Source organism: Ostrea edulis, chromosome 3, assembly GCF_947568905.1.
Source record: "Ostrea edulis chromosome 3, xbOstEdul1.1, whole genome shotgun sequence".
Classification (NCBI taxonomy): domain Eukaryota; kingdom Metazoa; phylum Mollusca; class Bivalvia; order Ostreida; family Ostreidae; genus Ostrea; species Ostrea edulis.
This window is the reverse complement of record NC_079166.1, coordinates 68,425,814-68,450,411: the sequence shown is the minus strand read 5'-3', so window position 1 is coordinate 68,450,411 and position 24,598 is coordinate 68,425,814. Positions and strand designations below refer to the sequence as shown.

Genomic DNA, 24,598 nt, shown 5'->3' with positions numbered 1-24,598 from the left:
TCACCAGTGTGAGGCCGACTTTATCCGTGTGAGACAGCCATGTGGGATTTTTCTGTCTTACACTACTGTGACGTCATTGACTGTGTCGTCATGTATTTCATGTCATCTAAAAGTTGGTGACTGTGCAAAATTACAATGCTTTAAATTACAAAATTACAAAATTTAACTGGTTTAGTTTGTTTCACTTTGTAAACAAAAAAAAAGAAGACTCGAGTCTTTGTTTACATACTACAGAGTTAAGGATAAAATATTGCTCTTATCCTTGCATTCATACGGTCAATATTTGTCTGTCAATATTGAATGGGTTAAAGTTTTGATATTTAACATTTAAAATGATTTTTTCCAAAAACATGAGCCAGTCCCTCTAAGAATCAAGTGTGTTATGTGCAAAAGCCCCGATGTAACTGAGTTTTTTTTTTTTTTTTTTTTTTTACTTCTCACATTATCACCAGTGTGAGGCCGACTTTACCCGTGTGAGACAGCCATGTGGGATTTTTCTGTCTTACACTACTGTGACGTCATTGACTGTGTCGTCATGTATTTCATATTATCTATGTTACATGATGAAGTAAAATATTCGGCATTGCTTTTTTTCAAATTTCTATTTGATATGATAGCTTTCTGAGGGACAGTTTTCGATTGGCGTTTTTAGTTTACATTGTAAGTGTATACCATTTTGGGATAATATGCTTTTTTCTGACTGCTTGTAAGACAAAATAGAATTAATTTTCGCATTTACCTTCAATTTCTGTTTGAATGAGGATTACGATGATTCATAATTTTCTCAAAGCTCCTTAATTAATGCCCTAAACAGTGGATGAAATGTTAGAATTAAAATACTTCATTATTTACTCATTTCCACCTCTGGAACAAGATGTGCTTTCTAGAACTCGGCAAAGTCTCGTCCTTAACTTAGCAAAGTCTCGTCCTGAACTCGACAATGCCTCGTCCTAAACTGTGAATTTTGTCCCCTCGGTGGAATTCCCCAACCTCGCATCCATACTAACGAAGGATTCTATTAGTCTGTCGTGTGTCGGAAACAAGCGTAGTTTGTCATAGTGACGACGCTCTGAACATCTGTTACGAAAATCATATTTTTCCATAGAGACATCACGGACATTTCGTAGGATGCGTTAGAAAATGGAATTCTTACAAAACAGTACTAAAATAGAGTCGTTTTCACAGAACTCTTGTTGACTTTCGGTATCGGTTGCAACCACTCTTTGACAGCCCCGTGGAAACGTCAATAGTTGTAAAACAACTGCACTTTACTTTTCTTCTTCGTTTAGAAATTCAACAAATATGAGTTACACAAATGGTAAAGTTCAGATTTAATTGCTAAAATCAATTGCACTTTGCATCTAATCATAATGATTGAGATGGCTGGCTGAAATCGATTCTATGAGTCATTGTAACGCAACTGAAATAATAGATATTACACAGAAGAAAGCGAATATATGATTTGAAGAATAATTCTGAGATCCACGTCGGCTGGTATGATTTTTTAAAGGCCATCAAAACGACATTCTCTGCAATTTGACAAAAGTCTGCATTCGAATACATATATCCCATGTTTGTAAAATACTGATATTTTTACACACTTTGTAGGCAGATTATTGAATATCGATAAAAAGATTCACACAATAAGAATCACCGTTTTTACACTAAAAAATGCAAAAAATCGCAGCAGTCTTTTTTTTTTACCATTTACATAAGGATGGGCGGGACAGTGGCATGGAAAATTCTCCATTGCTCAATGATTTTTTTCATGTGATGTAAAATTGTAGTATAGGGGACCTTCAATTTAAATGCATTGATATCCAAATCATGTGAGGGATCTAATCATTGTAGGGAGTTATGAGAATGGAAAAGTTACCTCCCCTGAAAATCAGTGAAACTTCATTAGCATTACATTATGGACTTGTCAAATTTTCTCTGACATTAATTTCTGTCTAAAATTCACATAGACTACAGGGAATGGATAAGTTCTCAATACTTTTTAGTACTTTTTGTGGGTTTAGACAATAATGTCGTTAACAATACGTGCAAATGGAATATGTAAAAACCATTACAGACGCAGTTATATGTATCCAACTTTATAAAAAGATGTGTTTAATATTGATTGGGTTTTTTACTATTATTATTATTATTATTGGCAAAAGTACATGCAATAAAAATATATCTATGCTCTTATCTCGTCAAGTGAAAACAAAGCTTAAATACTCAAGTTGATCTCAATCTTCAAATTGGGCGACATTGAACTTTATGCACTCTCACTCCTATCTCATTGCTTACACGTCTGTAAGTAGTTTCAGAACACTTAAGGTGGAACTGCTGTATTTCAAAATTGCAAAAGCGAAAAATATATACAATGTGCATGTATAGCGTTGTCTTCAATAAATCCAATTATCTGGACATACCACCTTAATGTGGCAAAACACTTCTTAGCTAAGTCATACTGACCTTTTCTTGTTTTTATTTTTTGTATTGAAAAGGATTTGTCAGTAAAAATGTATGTTTGAGTGGTTTCAAATGTTTTGCATATACATTTGTAATAATTAAGAAACCATTATTAAAAGTATAAAAGGGAACATCATACCTTTTTAAAATACTACACTGTATGCGTGCGTTCTGTATAACTCAATTTCTTCTCAGAAGGCGTCAAATGAACGGAAAAAAGGATTGAACCATGAATCTGGGGGGGGGGGGGACCCAAACATTTAGCAATCCTTTGTTAATTTGCACAACTCTCGGCAATGATATGAATATTTAATCTGTACCACTTTTATCAATTTATTGAATATTATCAATTAGATATCGTCATGAACTAAGGCAGATATTCAATAGCTCCATGACGAACCTTTACACACAATGCAAATGAATGAAGTAGTGAATTTGCAATGTGTGTGGATGACAGAATAGCCTATAACGTGACAATGACAATGGGGTTTGTCTTCTAAGATAATCATCACACTTCATTCAATCAGTCATCAAATTCCCTTTCAGCAATGTTTGTAATGTTATGCAAGTAGGTGGTATTTAGTTTCGTGAATCAGAGTAAGGCGATCTTTGAGAATTTATGACCATCTTTATCCTCCTTGGGTACTTTGATAGTGATAAGAACCAAAGCTGCACAAATATCCTAATAAACAGATCCAGTAAATGTTCTACCAAGCCGTTATCTTTACTCCTAACGAAAATACTCACTGGCGTAAGGGTGAATCTTTAAACTAAGCACACATCTTTGAAGTTGATGCTTAAAAGATACTGGAGTTCCTCATTGACAATATTTACCGTAGTCTTTGGTGATCAGGTCTTTCAACAGTGTTGGAATTCCCATGGACACAAATTGTGCTTCATAATTAGCTGACCTGTTTTTGTATTCTTATGAGGCGGAATTTATTCAATAGAAGAAATGAACATCTTGCTGTGGCCTTCAACTCGACATTTTGATATATCGACGACGTTTTATGCATTAACAATAATCATTCTCATTTATATGTCGATTCACACCGTGGGTATCCAGGTTACAGTATCCCTTGGTTTTCGTAAGAGGCGACTAAATGGGGCGGTCCTTCGGATGAGACCGCAAAATCTGAGGCCCCGTGTCACAGCAGATGTGGCACGATAAAGATCCCTGAGCATAGGTTCAAATTGTGGAGCCCTTCACCTGCAATAGTGACGTCTCCATATGAGTGAAAAATTCTCGAGAGGGACGTTAAACAATATAAAACCAACCAACCCTATGTCGATTCGATATATCCCAAAGCATTCGAATATCTGCATTATATTTGGATATTTGGTTGACCAAGGTGTCAACGACAAGTTTTCAACACAACCTTATGACACAAACATTAATATTCTATTTTTAGATACAGTATGATACATAGCATTAAAGTAGCTAGCAGGTTTACTGACACCAGAATCAAATAAACGCATGAGTCGCGTGAAATACAAGCACCGTTTATCGTAATATTTCGTTACATGACTGAAAGAAAAGAAAACAAAATACGAGTAGAATGATAACTAGAAACCATATACAGACTATACATATATTACTTTTTTTTAATCTGCTGTCAACTTTTTTTTATTATTAAGAAATAAGGTGAAAATTCGATTTTACGATAATCGGTTTGCCGACTGGATGACTAAGTAGTGTACATCTCCATTGATCCTAGCGCGCAATGCCTGCTTTAACGCACGTATCTTTGCCTCCAGTAATCACTATGTTATTGTTGGGTTTTCAGATTCCAAACAGTATCGAAGGAAACACACCATGTACAACCATCATACCCGTTCCAGAACTGAGTCAGTAGGTACATGTAGGTACAAGATTTTCATTCTGTGTGCGCACGCAATGTAGAAAGTGGTATAAGAATGCTGTCAACTTTATTCTTGGCGACATCGTAATTCAAAATTCTCCACCAATTATGTTATAATGACAAAGAAAAATTATCAAGCGGGAACAAATATAGTGAAAAGCTTTAATCAATGAATGGTATGCTATATCTATGGTCATGTCTACTACTGAGAGACATGGTGGAGTTTTCCTATGCTGTGGTTGTGTATAGGTTGACGTTTTCACTGACATGGAGACCTCACCACTACCGGTGAAGGGCTGCAAAATTTAGGCCTATATATGCTCGGTTCTTACGGCCTTTGAGGAGTGAGGGAGGGATCTTCATCGTGTCACGCCTTCTGTGCCACGGAGCCTATCGGTTTTTGCGGTCTCATCCGAACCTGTGATGATTACAATACTGGATATAATTACATGCATACATTCAGCTCACTTGTATCAACAATTAATCAAAATTTCCCATTCGTATAAAAAAGATTAATTTTTACAAGGAACGACACTTAGACATAATCATGTTTTTAAATTCCAGAGAACACGATGACAGCCACACTACATATATGATAATGATGACGTTGTGATAAAAATTTATTGTGCAAACAGCGTATTTCGTATGGTTAGTGGCTGATAACTTCAGTTTGGTTATTTCGAAACACCTTTACAAAATCGCCAATAGATTAAACACAGCGGAATACATCTGGCCTGGGGGTTAAAAAACTTTTATAAAATCATTCTCAAATGTAGTACTTCATCAAGATTTTTCGATTATACTTAGGAGCTTGCTCAAAGTTGCACTCAAAACAGACATGGCTGAGTTTGAGTATGAGTATGGTAAAAAATTTATAACCTCCAGGCCTGATCTTTTTTATTTCGAATTTTGTAAACATTATACGAGTCTCATGAATTTGAGTTTGTCCACACCGTTTAGAAATTATCGAGTGGTTTTAGACATACAGTGTAAATTACGCCACTCTCTGTACGTGTATATAAGTTAGGTAGCGTTGCATAAGCTCTTTAAGGGGCATGGACACGATTTGAGCTATATGAATTCAAATTTTGTTTTCCATTTCTAATGTTTACAATGCTTAACTAAGGCATTTCTCATGATCAACAAAAATTTGAATGTCAGTTGTCGAGTCACAAGAGTGACTCCCAGTAGAAACAGGCAGGTGGGCAAATATTCCTTTGAATCAAAGATTTTGTACACTTTGTAATTCAGGTCAAATTGCAGACGAGTTTCATTTTATTTTAGAATGCAGATCAATGTGTGCCATAGGAAATCAAGTTTTACAATCAAGGTATTGTACAAATCCAAATGTGGTTAAATTTTCGGAAATAATGTCAACTACAAGTGTTAAAAAATTGAGAACATATGTTTGTTTATAACAAAAATATACGATTTAGTCTGTCCTCCATAACTCATACATATAATCTATTTTGTTTTTTCTCGCTTCCTTCTTTTCTCTCCTTATGTGAACATGATTATTTTTGTGTCTCTCTTCCCTGTATCCCTTTTCCCATTGGAATGTATCACATGTACTTGACCTCACGTACCACGTATTGCTGGTTTGAGTGAATAAAGAGACTTGAAACTTAATTCAGAGCTCTCAATTCTTTGTTATGTAGATCTTGGTTCTGTTTGTATACATGTAGGTTAAATAAACAAGTAATACTAGTAAAGGTACCGGTTTTGTTTTAAACAGATTTTCCTCCTCAATTTACAAGTTAATTCTGAACACAATTAAACAGATTCTAGTGTTTGTCACATCTCATTTTGTTTTAAACATGATATTTTCTATTAAGCAATTAAAAAGCAAACCAAAAAACAACAACAACAAAAAAACCATGACACGAGCCTTGTTTGCATAATAAAAAAAATTGTGAGTATTGTAACTTGAAAACAAGCAGGGAAATTTTATAACATTTGTAAAAAAAAAAAAAAAAAAAAAAAAAAAAAAAAAATATGACTTATCTGGTATACATTATTTTGTGGATGTTATCATGTTTTACAAAAGAGAGAAGGAAGAGAAATGAACATCTTAATTTGAGTCTCAAACAAAGTTCTTCAGTTTGAAATAGAAAAGTAGTGCTTCAAACCCATTTTGATATTGCAGGTATAAAAATATTCATGATCATTTTCAATCCATCACATTTATAAGCTTGGATATTAGAACCCCGTTTTACTTATGTAAAATGAAAGGTGAAGATATGTACTTTAGCATTTCATACCAAAGAAAATAAGTTAATGTAATCAAAACAAATTCCATCTCTAAAGGTGTATGATGTTTTATCATTGATATTTTATGAGGTGGTTTTTTTCTAGTTGCATGCTGGTGTGTATTGTTTAATTAGTTTTTTATGTGGTTGAACTAATTGTCAATTGTGCCTAGAAGAGTATAATAACTTACACAATGTATGTTCACTCAACAGTGTATGTTACGGGCTAATTTCCACCGAAGTCTACTAATGTATTGATTACCATCATTCTACGGTCCCGTGGGGATACGGGTTAGAATAGGTCCTCAGTTCCCCTTGCTAGTCGCAAGAGGCGACTAAAAGGGGCGGTACTACGTATGAGACCGCATAAACCGAGGCCTAAATAAAGTTCCCTCACTGTTCAAAGGCCGTCAGCGATTTTGTTGTTGCAGTCCTGCATCGGTAATAGTGACGTCTCCATAGGTGTGCGAAATTCCCGAGAGGGACGTTTAACAATATAAAACCAACCAACATTCTACATTTAGGCAATATATTATTAATGGAACATCATCACGTTTCATGTAGATGTGTATCAAACTCTACACTGTTCAGGGGGATCTGCCTGATGTAGACAACACACGTGTATATAGGCCGTTTCTCAGGTCTGGGGTGGTATCTTTTATTGTGTTAGAAATGGATCAATTCTTATCAGATTTCTAATGTACATGTACCTTTCCTTTACGGTTATATCGAGGTCGATCGGGGGTCAGCTGTAGGAACAGTTTCGACATCCACTACTGGAGTAGTTCTCTTACATTCCAAAAACTCCCCTGATTACACTCCAAGTTTAATGGAATTCTTCCGGTGTGCAATTGCCATATCTTCTTGGTTATGTTTTTCCTGTGTCCTAGCAAATCTTGCATGACGATTACAATAGTTATTATTAGAAGGAAATTAAAGGACTTTGCAAGGTGTTTCCAATCCTTCAGGCCAGGGCGGATCCGGGGAGGGGGGGGGGCAAAAAGTTTTAAGAAGTATTCAATTTTAACGAGTCTTTGAGGTCCAATGATATAAAAGGTGGATACTTACATCACTCAAATTTATCAACACCTGTATATCATTTAATTCTACGATAAATTTATCAACACCAGTATATCATTTAATTCTACGATAAATTTATCAACACCAGTATATCATTTTATTCTATGATAAATTTATTTATGTATTTACGATAATTTCGTCAGATACATGCAAGTATCACCTACTAATTCTTAAATAGTATATATAGCATAAAAGAAGACAATTTGAAAGTGAAAAAGAAGTACCAGGCCTATTTGGAGTAACCTTTAAATCAACTTCTCTCTCTCTCTCTCTCTCTCTCTCTCTCTCTCTCTCTCTCTAAAGTCTGAATATGGAGATTAGAATGACTATAACTTTGGAAACAAGCAGTAAAAACCAAAGCAGTTTCATGTATAAAGACAGTCTCGCGATCTCCCTCCAAGATGTTATGTACACCAGCAAAGGGGTACATGGGGGTAGGACTGGCGATTGTGAAAAGTACGTAAAAGATCAAGTACTAGACCCCGACCCCCCCCCCCCCTTTCACAAATTCCTAGATCCGCCTATGTTCAGTGCATGTATTATAAAATAGAATAAGTTCAAATCAATCTTTGAGAAATGTACAATCCTTATTACTGATATTTTATGACTTCAGGTGTTCATGATAGTCGTTTGTGTGTACTTGTGTAGGTACATGAATATATTGCTAAAGGACATTCCGTCCACGCCATATTCCTCTGGTTTTACCAAACGTTATAACAAGAAAAAGTGGATATTGGCGAACGTTTCCTCTTGATTAATGCCGTGTTGGTTTGAACGATTGTAACATTTCTCCTGTAGAGAAATATCGATAAATCACAACAGCTCTTCTCTACATATAATGTGCTAATTGTTTCACGTCCTGTGTAACATGTTTACATGCGGTTATTTTATACTTTTTCTATAGCAAGATGAAAGTAAGTTAATTATTTCGGAAATAAATATATTATGTGTGCATCTATGTACGAACCCTATCGATTAGACCCGTGGTTCGTGATCTGAGCGGCCTAGATAATATTATTTACAAGATAGGCAATACTTCTCATGCGATATAACAAGATCTATTGAAATCATCACCTTATGTTTGTCAAAGAACAGACTACTAGTATATCAAAGCATGTGTATAAAGCGATAAAGAGGCTTGCATAACCACACTCTGTAAAGAAGAAAATATCAACATTGTGAGCAAAGTGTCACGATCTTGCTTATTTTTAAAGATCAATTCGGCTATTAATAAGGATGAGCATGTCAATGTGCGACAGATATTAGAAACATAATAGGATTATTGAAAGGTCACTTTCAGATATTTTAAGCATTAAGACGATATATTTCTTGGGATTTCCGGTGAAATGGATACGTCTTATAGAGAATACGATGAACAGGGTCGAGCTGGCAGTAAGGGGATCGATAGTCAAATTGATGCATTGCCAATATTTGATATCAGTACAATGTTATACGTATCAATACGATATACATGTGATAATTACATATGCGTTACGTGTTGTGTTTAGAACTCATCTTCCGCAATCATTGAGTCCGTTTTAATCTCTTTTACGTTTTGATTGCTTGATAAACAACGAAACATGTGTTTTCATATTTGCGATAAATTGATCTTATTATTTGGTAAATTTTGTGTTTATCGATACTGAAATTCTTGTTCATTTTAGTGTATAATTTCCTTCACACCAGCCTACATGTACATTTGTTTTCAACAGAAGTGAAAACAAAACCTTGATGAATACCGTCTGCTGGTATTTGAAATTTATTTCATATTTCAAAGATTTTAATTTGTTGGATGTGACCGGTCGGCAGGTGAAGGATCTCTTCCTATGCACCTGATCCCATCTCTTACGTTTCCAGGAGTCCGTGTTTGTTCTATAGTCTTAATTGTGTATCCGTTGTTGTATTCATGAGATTGATCACTGTTCGTTATCCTAACTTTTTCCATGCATATACAACCAAAACTGAGTTAGTTATTTATGGTTCCGCCTAAGTTAGGCTGGTTGATATCTACTACAGGCTCCGCTAGTCCAGTGTACAGCCTTCTGTACGTTGAAGTGTAACTTGCCAGTCTCGTGTTATACACATAGATAAATCAGTCAATTTGGTCATCTCTTCTACTGTGTTTTCTAAATCATTGAAAACTTTAGCAAGATGTCACTTATGTTTCCAGGAAAAAATTATTTTTAATGCTTTAAGACACAAATCGTGTTTTGACATATTTCGTTAAATGTCAATGAAGGGCATGCCAGAGAGGTTTCTTCCTGTTTTTCAAGGGAAGTAAATCTTTAAACCGGATGTTATAACAGCTAAGAAAAGTAGAGAATGCCTACTTTCAACTCGTATGTTTACTTCCGAAAACTTAATTGTCCCTTTATTTGAAAGAAAAATCATGTCTCGTATGCCATCAATGAGAGCGTTTTTTTATTTTCTTCAGATTTGACAATGTTCGTCATAATGTAATGCACTAATATTAGATTTGAACCATTTGACTGCAGCATTTTAGGTCAAGATTGGTATACATGTACAAAACTCATGACATTTTGACTTATGATGTGAAAAGAAATATTTAAAAAACCGTATTGTTATCTCCCAAGTTGTCGTGTGACCATTCTCATAAAAATCATTGTTCATATCCGTTTTGGACACGCACGATTTATATTTGATACCCACGTACAATGATTATTTGGAGCTTCGAAAACTACACGTACAAGATTATGCCTTTGAGATTGAAGATTTTGAATACAGATCGTAAATGTGTTTTGTCTTAGATTAAGTAAGATTTCATTCAATATTGATAATGACGATATCTGGTATTGCTTCAGTATTGATGATCATAATTTGTTTGGCGTTGTGTATGTCCCACCAGAAAGAAGCAAGTGCGTATCAGATTATTTTACAAGTTGAACAAAAACTTAAATTTATATCTACAGATTATAAGTATTGATGTTGAAGGGTGACTTTATATGGAATAGGTGATAGCGAACAGTGATCAAGCATATAATCCTCAAAGATACAAAATTTAGATTAGAACAAGCACGAACCCCTGGAAACAATAGAAATGGGATCGAGTGCGTGGGAGAAGTAAACAGCACCTGTTGACCGGTGATACCCGCCGTGAGCCCTAACCACTGGTATTAAACACGTCTGACGACGTTGAATTTGCAACTAAATCTTTATAGTGATCATGAAATTTGCGAAATGGTGACTTTAAATGAGACTGGTGAAAACCCCTTTAACACCAACGTATTTGTTTTAGCCTGCCTCTGTTTAAAAATTGGTCGTATACAGAAGATGCTTTCGCCTATCGAAGCAGCTGGGAGACATACACGTCATATTCTACAGGGATTTCAACAGTCTCGATTGAAGTCAGCATTCCGCAAATTCTATGGTCGTTATAACGATCTAGTTCGTCAATATAACCTCGCATTGGGTCAAATGCTGTCTGACGTGTTTCATACCGATTGTTAAGCCGTTCTTGGCACACTGATTTGATTGCGGATAACTCCGTTTACCTGATCAGGATATGGGGCTCACGGCGGGTGTGACCGGTCAACAGGGGATGCTTACTCCTCCTATGCACCTGATCCCACCTCTGGTGTGTCCAGGGGTCCGTGTTTGCCCAACTATCTATTTTGTATTGCTTGTAGGAGTTATGAGATTGATCACTGTTCGTTATCTTCACCTTGCATTCTACGGGTGATAAAAGAATTTTGCTACATGGATATGAATAATTGGGGGTGGAAAAGCTGAAGTCACTCCGTTTGTCGAAAAGTTGAGTTAAGTCTGTTGTTAACGTTAATGTTCAGCAAAACATCGAAGTATGAAACAGATGTGGTAGAAGACTCTGTGTTTTATTTTATTTTAAGTTTACTGGATATATCCAGTCGCCGCATGCTAATAGAAAGTCGACAAATTGTCTAAAATACCATAGCAATAATTTTTCTCTTCTCGTAAAGAACGTTTGAATGAAATCTGCCTCGTTAGAATCCAAAAACATGTCAATTGATGAAGGAGCACAATTCCTGTCCATGGGAATTCCAACAGGCTGTTGGAAGACCTGGGCCGGGATTCATAAAGATTCTAAGATTTTTCTTAGATTTCCTACTTAAGTAATAAAAAAATTCTTAGCTAAGAAAAATACTTAAGTATCAATTCATAAAAAAGTTAAGCACTGTTCTTAGCTAAGTACAGTTCTTAGTAATTTAGAAAACTTAAGTTGAGTCACCCTAGCAACGCATAGTATTTCCCAAACTAAAGGTGGAACTCTTGTGCGATGGAGGTCGTATTTTTAACATGTTTTACGTCACATCTGTCAAATTTCGCAGACGTAAACATGGAAAGCCACAAACTCAAACGAAAGCCAAACTGGAGTAGTGAGGAGTCCTTGGCACTCACTACTCTTGTTGAAGAATACAAGGATGTTGTGAGAGGGAAACTAAGTCCCCAGTTAACCTCTCAAATGAAGTCGAAAGCGTGGGGGGAGATTGCGGTAAAACTTCGTGCTATGAGTGTTGGGCCAACTCGAACGGCAGCAGAAGTTGAGAAAAAGTGGCACAACATCTTCTCGAAGACAAAAACGGAGATTTCCAACCACAGACGTATAATTACTGGTACAGGTGAGTTGGTGATGAAATTGTAAATTATGGTGAATACAAGTTTTATGACCAATAGATAGGTGCATAGGCCTACATATACTGACGAGTACGCGAGTGTTAGGAGAACTTGTGTATCACATTAAATATACAAGTATACTTATGCATCCCATTAACACAGTGAGATTAAAATGCGTATTTTATCCAGGCAAATCTTTCATTTCATTTTCATTGCAAGGAATTATACCGATGAAAAGATAATGTGGGGTATTTACCTTTGTTCGTTTTGGCCACTCATTTCGCTCACAAGTCGTTTCGGCCCCTAGTTGTTTCGACCCCTTTATCTTTTAAATTGTCTTAATCATTTAAGGAACTTGAAAATCATAACAGCATTCCTTATGACATTGTTATTCAACAATCATACATGATTTCAGAAATTAATGTAACATTTCATGTGATAAAAAAGACCCCCCCCCCCCCCCCCCCCCCGCCAATTAAATATTTGACATGTCATATGCTTTTAAATTCATGTTATTTAAAACACGTACATTTCTTTTATAATTCTATACAGTGCATTACAGTAATATTATATTTTAACACTTTATAAATCCTGTAGGATAAAAAGAAATCCACACAGTATGTAGCAATTCAATACATTTTTACAGAAGACATTTTTTTTTTGCAGGTGGTGGTCCTCCTCCGAAGTCATTGAGTGCTGTAGCGGAAGCTGTTACTAGTGTAATTGGGGCAAATAACACTTGCCTAATGGGTATAGAGGGAGGCATTGATACGTCCCTGCTAAACCTAGATATACTTGGTGATGAATCTGTGTAAGTAACTTAATGAGTAACATCATTTACTATTTAAAATTGTATCATAATAGGTGTCAAATTCTTTGATTGATTGGAATCTACCATGACAGAATTAATGTTTGTAATTTGATTTGTGTAAATAAATTAATGATATATCATATAAACATCAAAATAGAAATAGAACAACAATTATTAAACTAATCATCCAAGTCATCATTTAATCATTCTCAAATGGATTAATACAAGATTCATAAAGAATAATGTATTCCTCTTCCCATCATAGGGGAATCCATGTAATTGAAGGACCTCCAGATACAGATCCCCACATTCTTGGATCAACTCCCCTAGAAGTAACATCTGTCCTGGAGTCTTCATTGCCATTGGTAACCTCAGGCAATAGCAGCAGGGACATTAACCTGAAAAGAAAAATGGAAGAACTAACTTGCAGGAAGCTGGAACTAGAAGTCCAGTATTTGGAAATGAAAATAAGAAAGCTTAAAAAAGAGGAATGAACCATCCTTAGATTAAGAGACTGATCAATATTTTTGCTGTTGTTTGTCAGCATCTTCAGGCAGTTCAGATTCAAGTATTCAAATTCATGGCCACTGTGGTTAGGGTGAGACCAGAGTAGGGGAAACATTTTATATGTGACTATCAGAATATGATATATTTTAAAAACTATTTTCTCAATAGAATCAAAGTTGCAAGCATTGTCGAATGTTCATATTAGTTCATTTTGTGAACCCTGAGTGTAGGATAGGGCCACAATAAGGGATCAGAGTTGTACATGGGATTATATATTTAAGTTTAATTTTAAGTCTTTAAAAATCTTCTTATGCACTGCTAGCTATGATTATAGTCATGATGATAAGCAAGCATCCTCTGCTATTGTATATTCAGTTTATTCAAATCATGGCTCTAGAGGGTACAGTGGGGCCACAACAATGGATCAGATTTTTACATGTCAATATATTGGAAACATTTTTTTTAGAAATCTTTTAAAGAACTGCAGGGCCATGGTTATCATATCAATGTAGTATAGGAAGAGGAGAACAATTATAAGAACAACTTAACAGATAACAACCCAAAAACAAACTGTAACTTTTTTCTTACTGTGTGTTACGATTTTTTAATAACTGTAAATCTTATATGACTTTTTAAGGAAATTTTGCATATTCATATAAACTGTTAATTTTTTCAGTTTCCATAAAGCTTGATAGTTTGTGACATTGTTTATCAAAGAATTATTTCATTCTCATTACTATATATAAGTCAAATTGAATCCCTAAAATTGATTGTTTTTCATTGCAATGAGTTGTCATTACATGAATGACTATATATATATGTGACTTAATTGTCCAAAATTTATTGTTTTACATTAATTATGAGTATCATATTACAGATATAACTATATCGACAAATTTCTGTTACAACATATTTTTAAAATAATTTACAAGACATACAATTAGTACTTGTATATGGTAACTGTTAAAACTCTGCTCGCTCTTATGAAATTTGTAAATGTGAAGTTTGTGTATGTGTGATACCAGAATTTTTGCATTCTGAAGAAAACATGAATGAAAAGTATTTTTTTAAAAATTTAGTTGCACACTGTATACCAGTAAAATATATGAAATATAATATCTGCCTTTGACTGTTATTCATGAAAATTATTTATCAATTTATTTGACTCAATTTTGTATAATTCTTAAACTAAATAAATTGATGATCATGATAAAACACATGTCTGTAGTAGATTTGTTTTCATTCTGGCCAAAATTGAAATATGTTTGTTTGTCCATTTCTGATTGGAGGATTATAGACAATAGTTAAGAGGGTAGGAAATATTTTACATGTACTTTTTTCTTTCTTTTTTTAAATTTTGATACAATAATCAATTGGTATTAGTATAAAGTAATGTTGAATGTCTGATTTAAAGAAAAAGAAATTTAATGTATACTAAAATGATTTAAAAGGAAAACAGGGGTTGAAAATTATCATCAGTAGGTCAGATATAAGGGCAAACAAACAATTTCTGAAACAAAGCCACATTTAATAATGCATGAATTCAGTTTTTAAAATATGTGAAATATAATTTTTATGCCCTCCTTTGAAAAAGAGGGGGCATATTGTTTTGCACCTGTCGGTCGGTCGGTCTGTAGACCATGTGTTGTCCGCTCAATATCTTGAGAACCATTCACTTGATGATAATGATATTTCATATGTGGGTTAGTTATGAGTAGAAGAGGATTCCTATTGTTTTTCAGGTCAAAAGGTCAAAGGTCAAGGGTCAATCTACTCTGGACATAGGAATATAATGTCCGCTCAATATCTTGAGAACCCTTTGCTTGAAAGACATCAAACGTGGTACACTGGTACGTCTTCAGGAGAAGACGACCCCTATTGATTTTCAGATCACATGGTCAAAGGTCAAGGGTCAAACTGGACATTGGAATATACTGTCTGCTCCATATCTTGAGAACCCTTTGCTTGACAGACATTAAACTTGGTACACTGGTACGTCTTCAGGAGAAGACGACCCCTATTGATTTTCAGATCACATGGTCAAAAGTCAAGGGTCAAATTGGACATAGGAATATACTGTCCGTTCAATATCTTGAGAACCCTTTGCTTGACAGACATCAAACTTGGTACACTGGTACATCTTCAGAAGAAGATGACCCCTATTGATTTTTAGGTCACATGGTCAATCCACTCTTGACATAGGAATATATTGTCTGCTCAATATTTTGAATTGATGATACTACTCTCAATTAAATGATGTGTGTGTGTGTATAACCCTTTTCAATTTTGCACCATGGGGGGGCATATGTGTTTTACAAACATCTTTTGTTAATCTCTATCTTAAATGTCCCAGCCTCCATAATGCTTACCAATCAAGAGTGATTTTCTGCAAATAGTTGTCTGTACCTTAGTCCTTCTGTTTGACCGTTCTGATGATTACCAGTAGCATGCCCATCATCTTGTTGGTTGTTAACATTTTCATCATCATTCCCACTATCATCAGCTGGGCAAGGTATCTGTCTAGATTTGCATATGTTGTGCAAAACGCAGCAAGCAATGATGACTTAGCACACCTTTTCTGGAGAAAGGCGGATTTCTCCATGCAGAACATGGAATCTTCTCTTAAGTTGGCCTATCCCTCTCTCTACAACACTTCTTGTTTTCTTGTGAGCCCTATGATTGAATCAAATCTATATAATATATTAGGAAAACTATAATAATAACAAAACAAAATAATAATAATAATAATGGTATGTAAAATTTATGAAAATGGGATGGGGGTAATTTGAAAATCTGAAGAAAAACCATTGTCAGGGTGTCAAGCCACTTTTGGTTTAAATAATATAGGATTATAAGATTTTTTTTGTGCAGTTTATTGGGCAAATATTGGGATTTTACTACAGATTTAACCACAAGTTTGTTATATTGAGCTGACAGAAGGACTGACATTGATCAGCATATAGACAGTTTCAAAATGTTAGAAGTGGATAAATTGAACATTTAAAATAAAATAGAAAGGTTTGAAATTGCTTATTTGAAACTAATATAATGAAATGGAGAAAAATATGATCTAGATGACATGGTATAATTTAGTTCATATTTGCCCAGTCCATTGATTTTAATAGCAAGCCATGCTTATAATGACAATCTTCAAATGGATTGCTGATTCAGTAAATGTTAAAATAATAAGAATATATGCTAAAATGTAAATTAAAGAAGTTTCGAGATAAGTATTTCAGTTTCTTAAAAAGCCACTCTCTTAAATTAGTGTTGTTTTGTCAAAAATACATGTAACAAAAATACATATCTGAATGTATCATAGGTATGATTGTATCAATAAGCATATGGCTTAAATTTTGCTGCCAATTGGCTACACCTACATAGGGCTTTATAGGGGGACTTAGAGGGAAAATATAGGAACCTTCAAGTTTATAGGGAAATATAGGAATAAATAGGGACTTTGTACTGTGCTGGGAATGACAAAATTTTTAATAAAAGCATTATGTTTCATATGAATTATTGTAGTAAAAAAAAATTCCCACCCACCTCATATAATCAATGCTCATCTATTTTCTTTAAAAAAAAAAATCTCCACATTTCTTTACACTAAATGTTTTTATTGAAATAATTTTTAAGTTTGAATTTTTTGATTTAAAAAAATAATGGACATAAATATCTATTCTGGTAAATATTACCCGAGTTTGTGACACAGGTACAGGTGAAATGGCTATATAAATGTACCACTCTTTTATTTACAAAATAATATTAGTAATGTACCCTTTACATGTCAGTTAAATATAACAATCAAAGTAGATTTACATTGTTAAAAAAAATCCTGTAAACATAATGTTATTTAATGATTGCTAATAGATAAGAATACATTTTTAAATGTCAGTTTGGATCCGCCACTATACTGAGTGTAGAGGGCGCTTTTGAGCAAAGAGAAAGTAGGACTTTCAGTACAGCCATGAACGCGGATCGAAAAACAATGATTCTCACCTGTTATGATTTGTCTGACAACCTTGATTGGGATGCAAAAATGGAGTCAAGAGCCATCTCTTCGAAGGATACCCACTATCTCCTAGCAAGTGTGTATGGACAGGTAACCTTCCTTGGTCAAACAGTACTTTGAGACCGCTTTCGTTCAGAATCCTAGCGTCATGCGTAGAACCCGGCCATTTTGTTACGACATCAAGGATTTTGTAGAATGGATCAAAGACCACCTGTGTGTTGATGCTATGGTAATGGTGTCTATTTACATACTCATTTTCATATTCACTCGGGGCAATTATTTGAATGTGAGTGCCGTCAATGGTCCCAACAACTCCCGGAAACCCAGCGATAGAGAAAAATTCCTCTTGGTTTTTACGAATGTCAGGAGTATTCTGTGGGAATTTAATGAATTGTGTAACAATTCTTTGGGAGGACAGACTTTGGAGGGTTGCAGTTATAGCCCTAGACACGGTGGACTGGGAAACACCCATGTCGTCTCCGTTACACAGCTGCATCTTTCCAGTGGCAACAAATCGTAGAGTCAGCAAGATTTTCTGAAGTGGCGATACTGCATGATTTCTCTCTGAACTACTGATAATTTCATGTGCAATCAAACTTTCAATGAAATAAATACCGACTGAATCCAGTCTAAACCTTTCCACAAGTTGTGTATCACTGTACTGAGCTAAATAGTCCTTTCTTTCTCGAAAACATCGCCTGTGTGCTCTATTGGCGGCCATTATGATTCTTGACTTAAGTTTTTCTTAACAATTTAAGACTGCTAAAGACTACACTTAAAGTTAAGAACTGTTTAAGAATTTTCTTACACTTAAGTTGTTTTATGAATAAAACTAAGCAGAAAAACTCAAAATCTTACAATTACTTAAGTTTTTTATTGGTTTAAGAATTTTCTTATACTTAAGTACATTCTAAGACTGTTTATGAATCCCGGCCCTGATCTTTTAAAGACAACATATACGTGTACATTGTCAATGTTAAACTCCAGCAACTTCATGGTACTTCAGCGAAGAATTAGAATGGTGTTATGTGATTTTAAATTCTTTTAAAACGTTCTTTGGACTTTTTGAGAATCCACAAATGATTTACACTACTTATCGAACACGTTGTGGCAGAGTGTGTCTTTGGTTTCTCCTCCACGGCAGTTAACATTTTCGTGAGGAGTAAAGATATAAGGAAGTTTGTCAAGAATAAGAGCCAACATTTTTATTGATATAATTGATACACTTGTTAAATGAAATTGTGGCCAAAATAGAGCGCTACAATTCAAACTGCTTTGTGAGAAAGATCCGTTGAATATTCCCGACGACAACATTAGTCAATATACGGAGTTACTGTGGAATCACTTTAATTCGTGGGGGCCAATGTTCGTGGGTAAGCAAAATTTTGCTGGTTCGTGGGGACGTAATTTCGTGGGTAATCAATACGATGTCACTAGGAGAGATAACTCTACTTGGTTTAAAAAATGTCTGAGGACACGTAAATCCGTGGGTGAGAGTGGCCCACGAAATCAACGAACATCGATCTCCCACGAACCATGATGATTCCACAGCATTACATTTATTTTTTTAGCAGAAACCAACACATATTCCTCATGTAACATATGTATGTATCCAGCATTCTCTCATCACTTCTGGCTTACTGAACAAACATAAATATAGGTGGTACGCATTTTTTGTTTAAACGTGTAGAATACGAAGTTATATTCTATCCATTCTAACAATATGTCAAGGTCTTCTTCATATCTATCCCATCATCTGGTATACTTGTCAACAGGATTCATAACAGAGATGAAGTTCTGTCACCAATTAAAAGACGAGGTCTCCCAGAATTCCGGATCATTTACAATGCACATCAAAATTTATTAAACACAGATAAACTGTATTTGAAAAGTTGTCTGTCTCATTACAAAGAACTGCACATAATGTGTCTGCGTACAGGTTCGTATACAAAATTGATTTCAAACGGTAATTTGAATAATTCCCCTTTGCGGTGTCGGCCAAAGGTTAATCGATGAACATAAAAGTTTTCCTACCAAATGCAGGAGATTACAACATGTGAATTATAGCTAATGGTATTACGTTTTCATACAAGTTTATGGGCTTCCCCACACTGGGGCATTATTGTAGTTGACTGCAATTGATGAGAAAATAACAAATGTCAAAGCTACAGATTAGAAAATTACAAAAGCGAACATAGGGAAATAAGGATTTTTTCACCACAAGATGATGGACAAGGGACATAACTTGCGGAGAAGTATTGATATGGATATGCAAATTAATTGTATTGTGTATAAAAAAGAAATAAAAGAATGAAATGTTCATCATCAGCGATCGTGTACGCGATAAAAAATACCATGGTAATGTAGAATAGCAGCATAGTAACTATTCTCTTACCAGTTAGGATTAAATAGATTTTTCAATTATCAGATTTTTGTATTCTGATTTGCGTAATCCTCTTCCATTCCAATTACTTGTTGTGGTGGAGTAGTTAGTTCCCAATGAGGAATTTATTGTGGAAGAGCAATCCTGTGGAAACATATGGTTGCCTGATAAAGCAGACAATTAATACAAGAACAATGAGGCATGCATTGTGAATAATCTGAATGACTTGGGGTAAGCATATTTATGCTTTCGAAAAAGAAAACGGAGGTAAAAATAAATTTTCTAAATTGCCCTCCGCCTACGAAATCAAAACGTTTGGTGTAAGAAAAATTTAAATAACTAGAAATGATGCAGTAATTCGTGGTTTAATAATCAGTACTGAATCATATAGAAAAAAAATTCAAATAGGAAAATGAATCTATATAAGAAAAAATCCATTCAAATTGAAAACGATTGTAAATTACAAAGCAAACACTACAAACAAGTGATACATCAATGCATACAAATTTAAAGACGAGAAGACCCAATTTTATTTTAATCTCAGATTGCATTCTACCATACATCGCTCAACCATTACTGACAATTCCGAATGTTTTAAACACGGTAAATAGTAATTGCTGTAAATATTGATGAAATGATCTTTTTTTTTCAATTTATGAACAAAGGTAATGACTCAAGTGGTGATGATTGTTTTTTATTCAATTAGTTTAAAATTGACAAATTCTTAATTGTAGCGTTACACACATTACTCGTATATATGAAGAAATTTTACAGTATATGAGCTCCTTTCAAATATTAAGACGGCTAGTTATAACAAAGTATTGAAAGAGTATATATCTTCAACTATTTCAGAAATGATACTTGTACCTATATATGATAGCTTGTTCAAAGTAAATTTTCGTAGTAGGGATTTACCAGACGAAACAATGCTAGTATGCAAAAACATATCATACTTAAATAAAACACGACCAGTCTGTATCATTATTAAGTTGACTAGGAAAACTTTTTAAATTACTAGTACAATATATTAAGTTAGTGTCATATTATTTTATTGTGTGTCTGATTTACAACATTCATTAAATGAATTTTATACTGATTGTGAACACTGGAAACTGTTAGGGCCGTCAATAAGTGTGGATGAAAGGTGAAGATAACGAACAGTGATCAATCTCATAACTCCTTTAAGGAATACAAAATAGAGAGTTGGACAAAACACGGACCATTTGATATACCAATGGGGGATCAGGTGCCTAGAACGAGGAGCATCCCATGTCGATCGCTCACACCCGCCGTGAGACCTTCATCTTGGTCAGGTAAACGGAGTTATCCGTAGTCAAGTTCAGCACGCCAAGAACGGCATAACAATCGGTACGAAACATGTTAGACAGCATTTGACCCAATGATAGGTTGTATTGGCAAACTAGATCGTTGTAACGACCATAGAATTTGCGAAATGCTGACTTTAAATGAGACAGTTAAAACCCCTGTAACATCAACTTGTTTGTCAGTAGCCTGCCTAGATTTAACCAGAGTACCGCAACCGGTATATAATACGCCCGTAAAACTGCCTACACAGGGTGTTTTTCTTGAGCCATAATTTGTATAACTTTGCTTCAGGTAGTACCAGCCATCATTAGTTAATCACTGTATTTGCATTGCATGAATAAAAGGCATTAGCTTAAAACTGTGACAAGAGGTATATAGACAAACAAGAGTTCTGTGTGTAAAATACTTCCCCAAACAAGTTAAACAACATTTAGACATTTAAAACATCGACGACAATCAAAAATTGTTGAGAATTAAAATCCTTGCACTATGCTCATCTTCAAGGTATTTACAAAGACCTTAGCTTCTGATCTGTGAGAGGAGTTAAAAGGACAAACCATGCCCTTTATTTAAAACAATATTTCCTCAAAACGGACAAAGTCCAACAACCTGTATTTTTTCTCAAAAATTGAAGAAAATAAAAATCCTTGCCACATCCACATCTTCCATACCCATACAAATACTTTGTAAAATAAGAAGGTCCTAACTCGAAAACTGTCGAAGGAAACATATAAGACAAACCATGTACATAAACTCTCTATGTAATATTTCCACAAAAGTAACTAATGTTCAACAACCTGTAATTTCCCCCTAAAATCTGATGAGAATCAAAATCCTTGCCACATCCACATCTTTCATACTCTGTAAAATAAGAAAGTCCTTGCTTGTAAACTGCGAGAGGAGTTCATCGTATAAAACATGTACTCTCAATGTAATATTTCCTCACAACAGGCTACGTTTAACAACCTGTAAATAAATATTCTCAGAAATTGACGAAAATCAAAATCCTTGCCACATGCACATCTTCAATATCCATACACAAGATACCCCTTGCTTGAAAATTGAGAGGAATTCACCGTACAAATCATGCACTATTTATATGTAATATTTTCTCAAAACGGACTACGTTCAACGACCTGTGATTTTCTTTAAAAAAAAAAAAAAAAAAAAAAAAAAAAAAAAATAGAGAAAATAAAATTCCTTGGCACATGCACATCTTGAATACCCACACAAAAACTCTGTAAAACAAGATGACCATCACTTGAAAATTATGGGAGAAGTTAACTTAACAAGTTATGTACCCTCTATTTAACAATATTTTCAAATAAAGGGGAAAAACTCCTGCAAGAGAGGTTGAAACGGATCAAAATTACAACATGATCTAGAGTGATCCGCAAACAAACCACATATCAATTTTCAGCTGTGACATAGAAATGAAATTAGAAACAGAAAACCCAGAAAGGACGGACATACTAAAGACAAGCGTATAAAAACTGATCATATGTAGAACAAGCTCTTACGCATTGAATCAGTTGAGATATATAAAAACCATATGCAGGTGATAATGGAATATTGCTACATTTCAAAGGGATGCTTACTCCTCCTAGAAACCTGATCTCACCTCTGGTATATCCAGGTGTCCGTGTTTGCCCAACTCTCTATCTTATGTTTCTTATGGAAGTTATGGGATTGATCACCGTTCGTTATCTTCACCTTTCATGTATATGATTCATAAGTTATAGTGTTATGATCTTTCACAAAAATTCTGTTTAACCTACTCAATCATGTATATACATGTATACATATTCAAGGTTTGTATCAAATGCACATGTATGTTTTAAGTTTCCTCAACTTTCGTTGAACTTTCGCCATATTTTTCACCTCTCACTGATCACGTTTTATAATCACTTTGATTTAAGGTTTGGCGCGGTTATCATTGGCTGAATTAGATTACTAGTAATTTACCTATTGAGTTAAACCTACCTCTGATAATTTGTTCAATTCATCAAAAAGTATATTATAAATTATTGATGGCTAGTACTATGAGGTTGAAACGATGATATAGATGCCCAGCACAAAATATATAATTTGCTCTGTAAGAGTACCTGCAGCACTGTTTTAACCTCATTAACCTTAACAACTGTTCTATCATAGTCATCAATAATGCGTTCATTCAAAAAGAAATTCTCGAATTTCGCATTTACGTCCGCTTCCTCTATCTGGCCGAAGGCAGGAAAAAGAAAACATCGATGTAATGTACAGGAAATATGATACCTTCGAATTTCTTGACAACTGGATATCACACAATCATAGAGCAAACAATTATTCATTCACATACAAGCATTAGTTGAAGCATGTACTATTCTTTGAGCTAAATGATTTCAGTATCCAAATATTACGTCATTCTTTTTAATTAACCACGGCGATTAATGGTCCTATAGTACGTTATTTTCAAGCTTCATTCAACAATTTCTCATTTAGCCACCTAAAATAACATTTAGCAAATTGAATTCATGTAATACTTTACAAGTAGGTGGTATTATATCAGAGTTATTAAGTATCTTATAACATCCCTTTTATATTTACACAAAGGGATTGATTGCGAAATATCTGTAAGCACTTACCATGCTTCAATTGCTATCAAAGAACCAAAACGTATATCTCCATTTCTTGATATAATGATTTCAGCATGCTTTCTGGCTCTAGATATGTATTAACTAAATTTGAGGTATCTGTTATGAATTTGTAGTAAGTACATAGAGGACATTAACTGTTTTACTGTTGAATATAGAATTTATTTCACGAATGAGACAGGATCCCCCCTATTTTCACTAGTGTGAAGCACGATTACAAATATTTTTTAAAATCCTTTTTCACGAGTGAAATACATTCTATATTCGACAACAAAAACATTGAATTTTATGTTTATTACATTTTCTTTGATGCTTCCTTCAGCATTTTAGCTGTCCCTGTATAAACACTGATAAAATAGAAATCACTTGCACCGCACAAGGATTCACTTAGCAACATACGGACGAAGCGAGAATAGCCATCTTGGTTCTTCATGGACTTTATTGATCAAATTTGAAAATGCAAGGTGGAGTTTGTCACGAAGTTTGATGCAAGGTGAAGATAACGAACAGTGATCAATCTCATAACTCCTACAAACAATACAAAATAGATAGTTGGGCAAACACGGACCCCTGGACACACCAGAGGTGGGATCAGGTGCCTAGGAGGAGTAAGCATCCGCTGTTATAACAGAAGATATATGTAGGCTACATATGTAGGCCTAAT

General features: G+C 34.6%; 1 protein-coding gene and 2 long non-coding RNA genes across 3 annotated transcripts in view; 1 reads left to right on the top strand and 2 right to left on the bottom strand.

Annotated features, from left to right (window-relative positions):
- Window positions 1-11,746: 11,746 nt before the first annotated feature.
- Window positions 11,747-15,874, top strand: LOC125659018 (uncharacterized). The gene is made up of 3 exons (XM_048890524.2): window positions 11,747-12,267; window positions 12,929-13,073; window positions 13,339-15,874. Exons 1-3 carry the CDS (start codon window positions 11,925-11,927, stop codon window positions 13,565-13,567), a joined length of 717 nt encoding a protein of 238 aa, XP_048746481.1. The 5' UTR covers window positions 11,747-11,924; the 3' UTR covers window positions 13,568-15,874.
- LOC125662111 (uncharacterized) lies at window positions 13,253-16,340 on the bottom strand. Its single transcript, XR_007365264.2, has 2 exons — window positions 15,950-16,340; window positions 13,253-13,471 (listed from the first exon to the last, which is right to left on the bottom strand). It is a non-coding gene; the product is annotated as an uncharacterized LOC125662111 (long non-coding RNA).
- A 1,190-nt stretch (window positions 16,341-17,530) lies between these two features.
- The window catches only part of LOC130052770 (uncharacterized), an 85,396-nt gene continuing 78,328 nt past the window's right edge, over window positions 17,531-24,598 (bottom strand). The window contains exon 2 of the long non-coding RNA XR_008801164.1: window positions 17,531-18,527. This is a non-coding gene — a long non-coding RNA (uncharacterized LOC130052770). The remainder of the gene's footprint in view (window positions 18,528-24,598) is intronic.

Bases quoted from the DNA above. Each gene is read 5' to 3' on its own strand.
- LOC125659018 (XM_048890524.2), top strand. From the start codon at position 11,925: ATGGAGGTCGTATTTTTAACATGTTTTACGTCACATCTGTCAAATTTC. The intron at 12,268-12,928 runs GTGAGTTGGTGA...TTTTTTTTGCAG, and splicing joins ACGTATAATTACTGGTACAG to GTGGTGGTCCTCCTCCGAAG. The intron at 13,074-13,338 runs GTAAGTAACTTA...TTCCCATCATAG, and splicing joins ATACTTGGTGATGAATCTGT to GGGAATCCATGTAATTGAAG.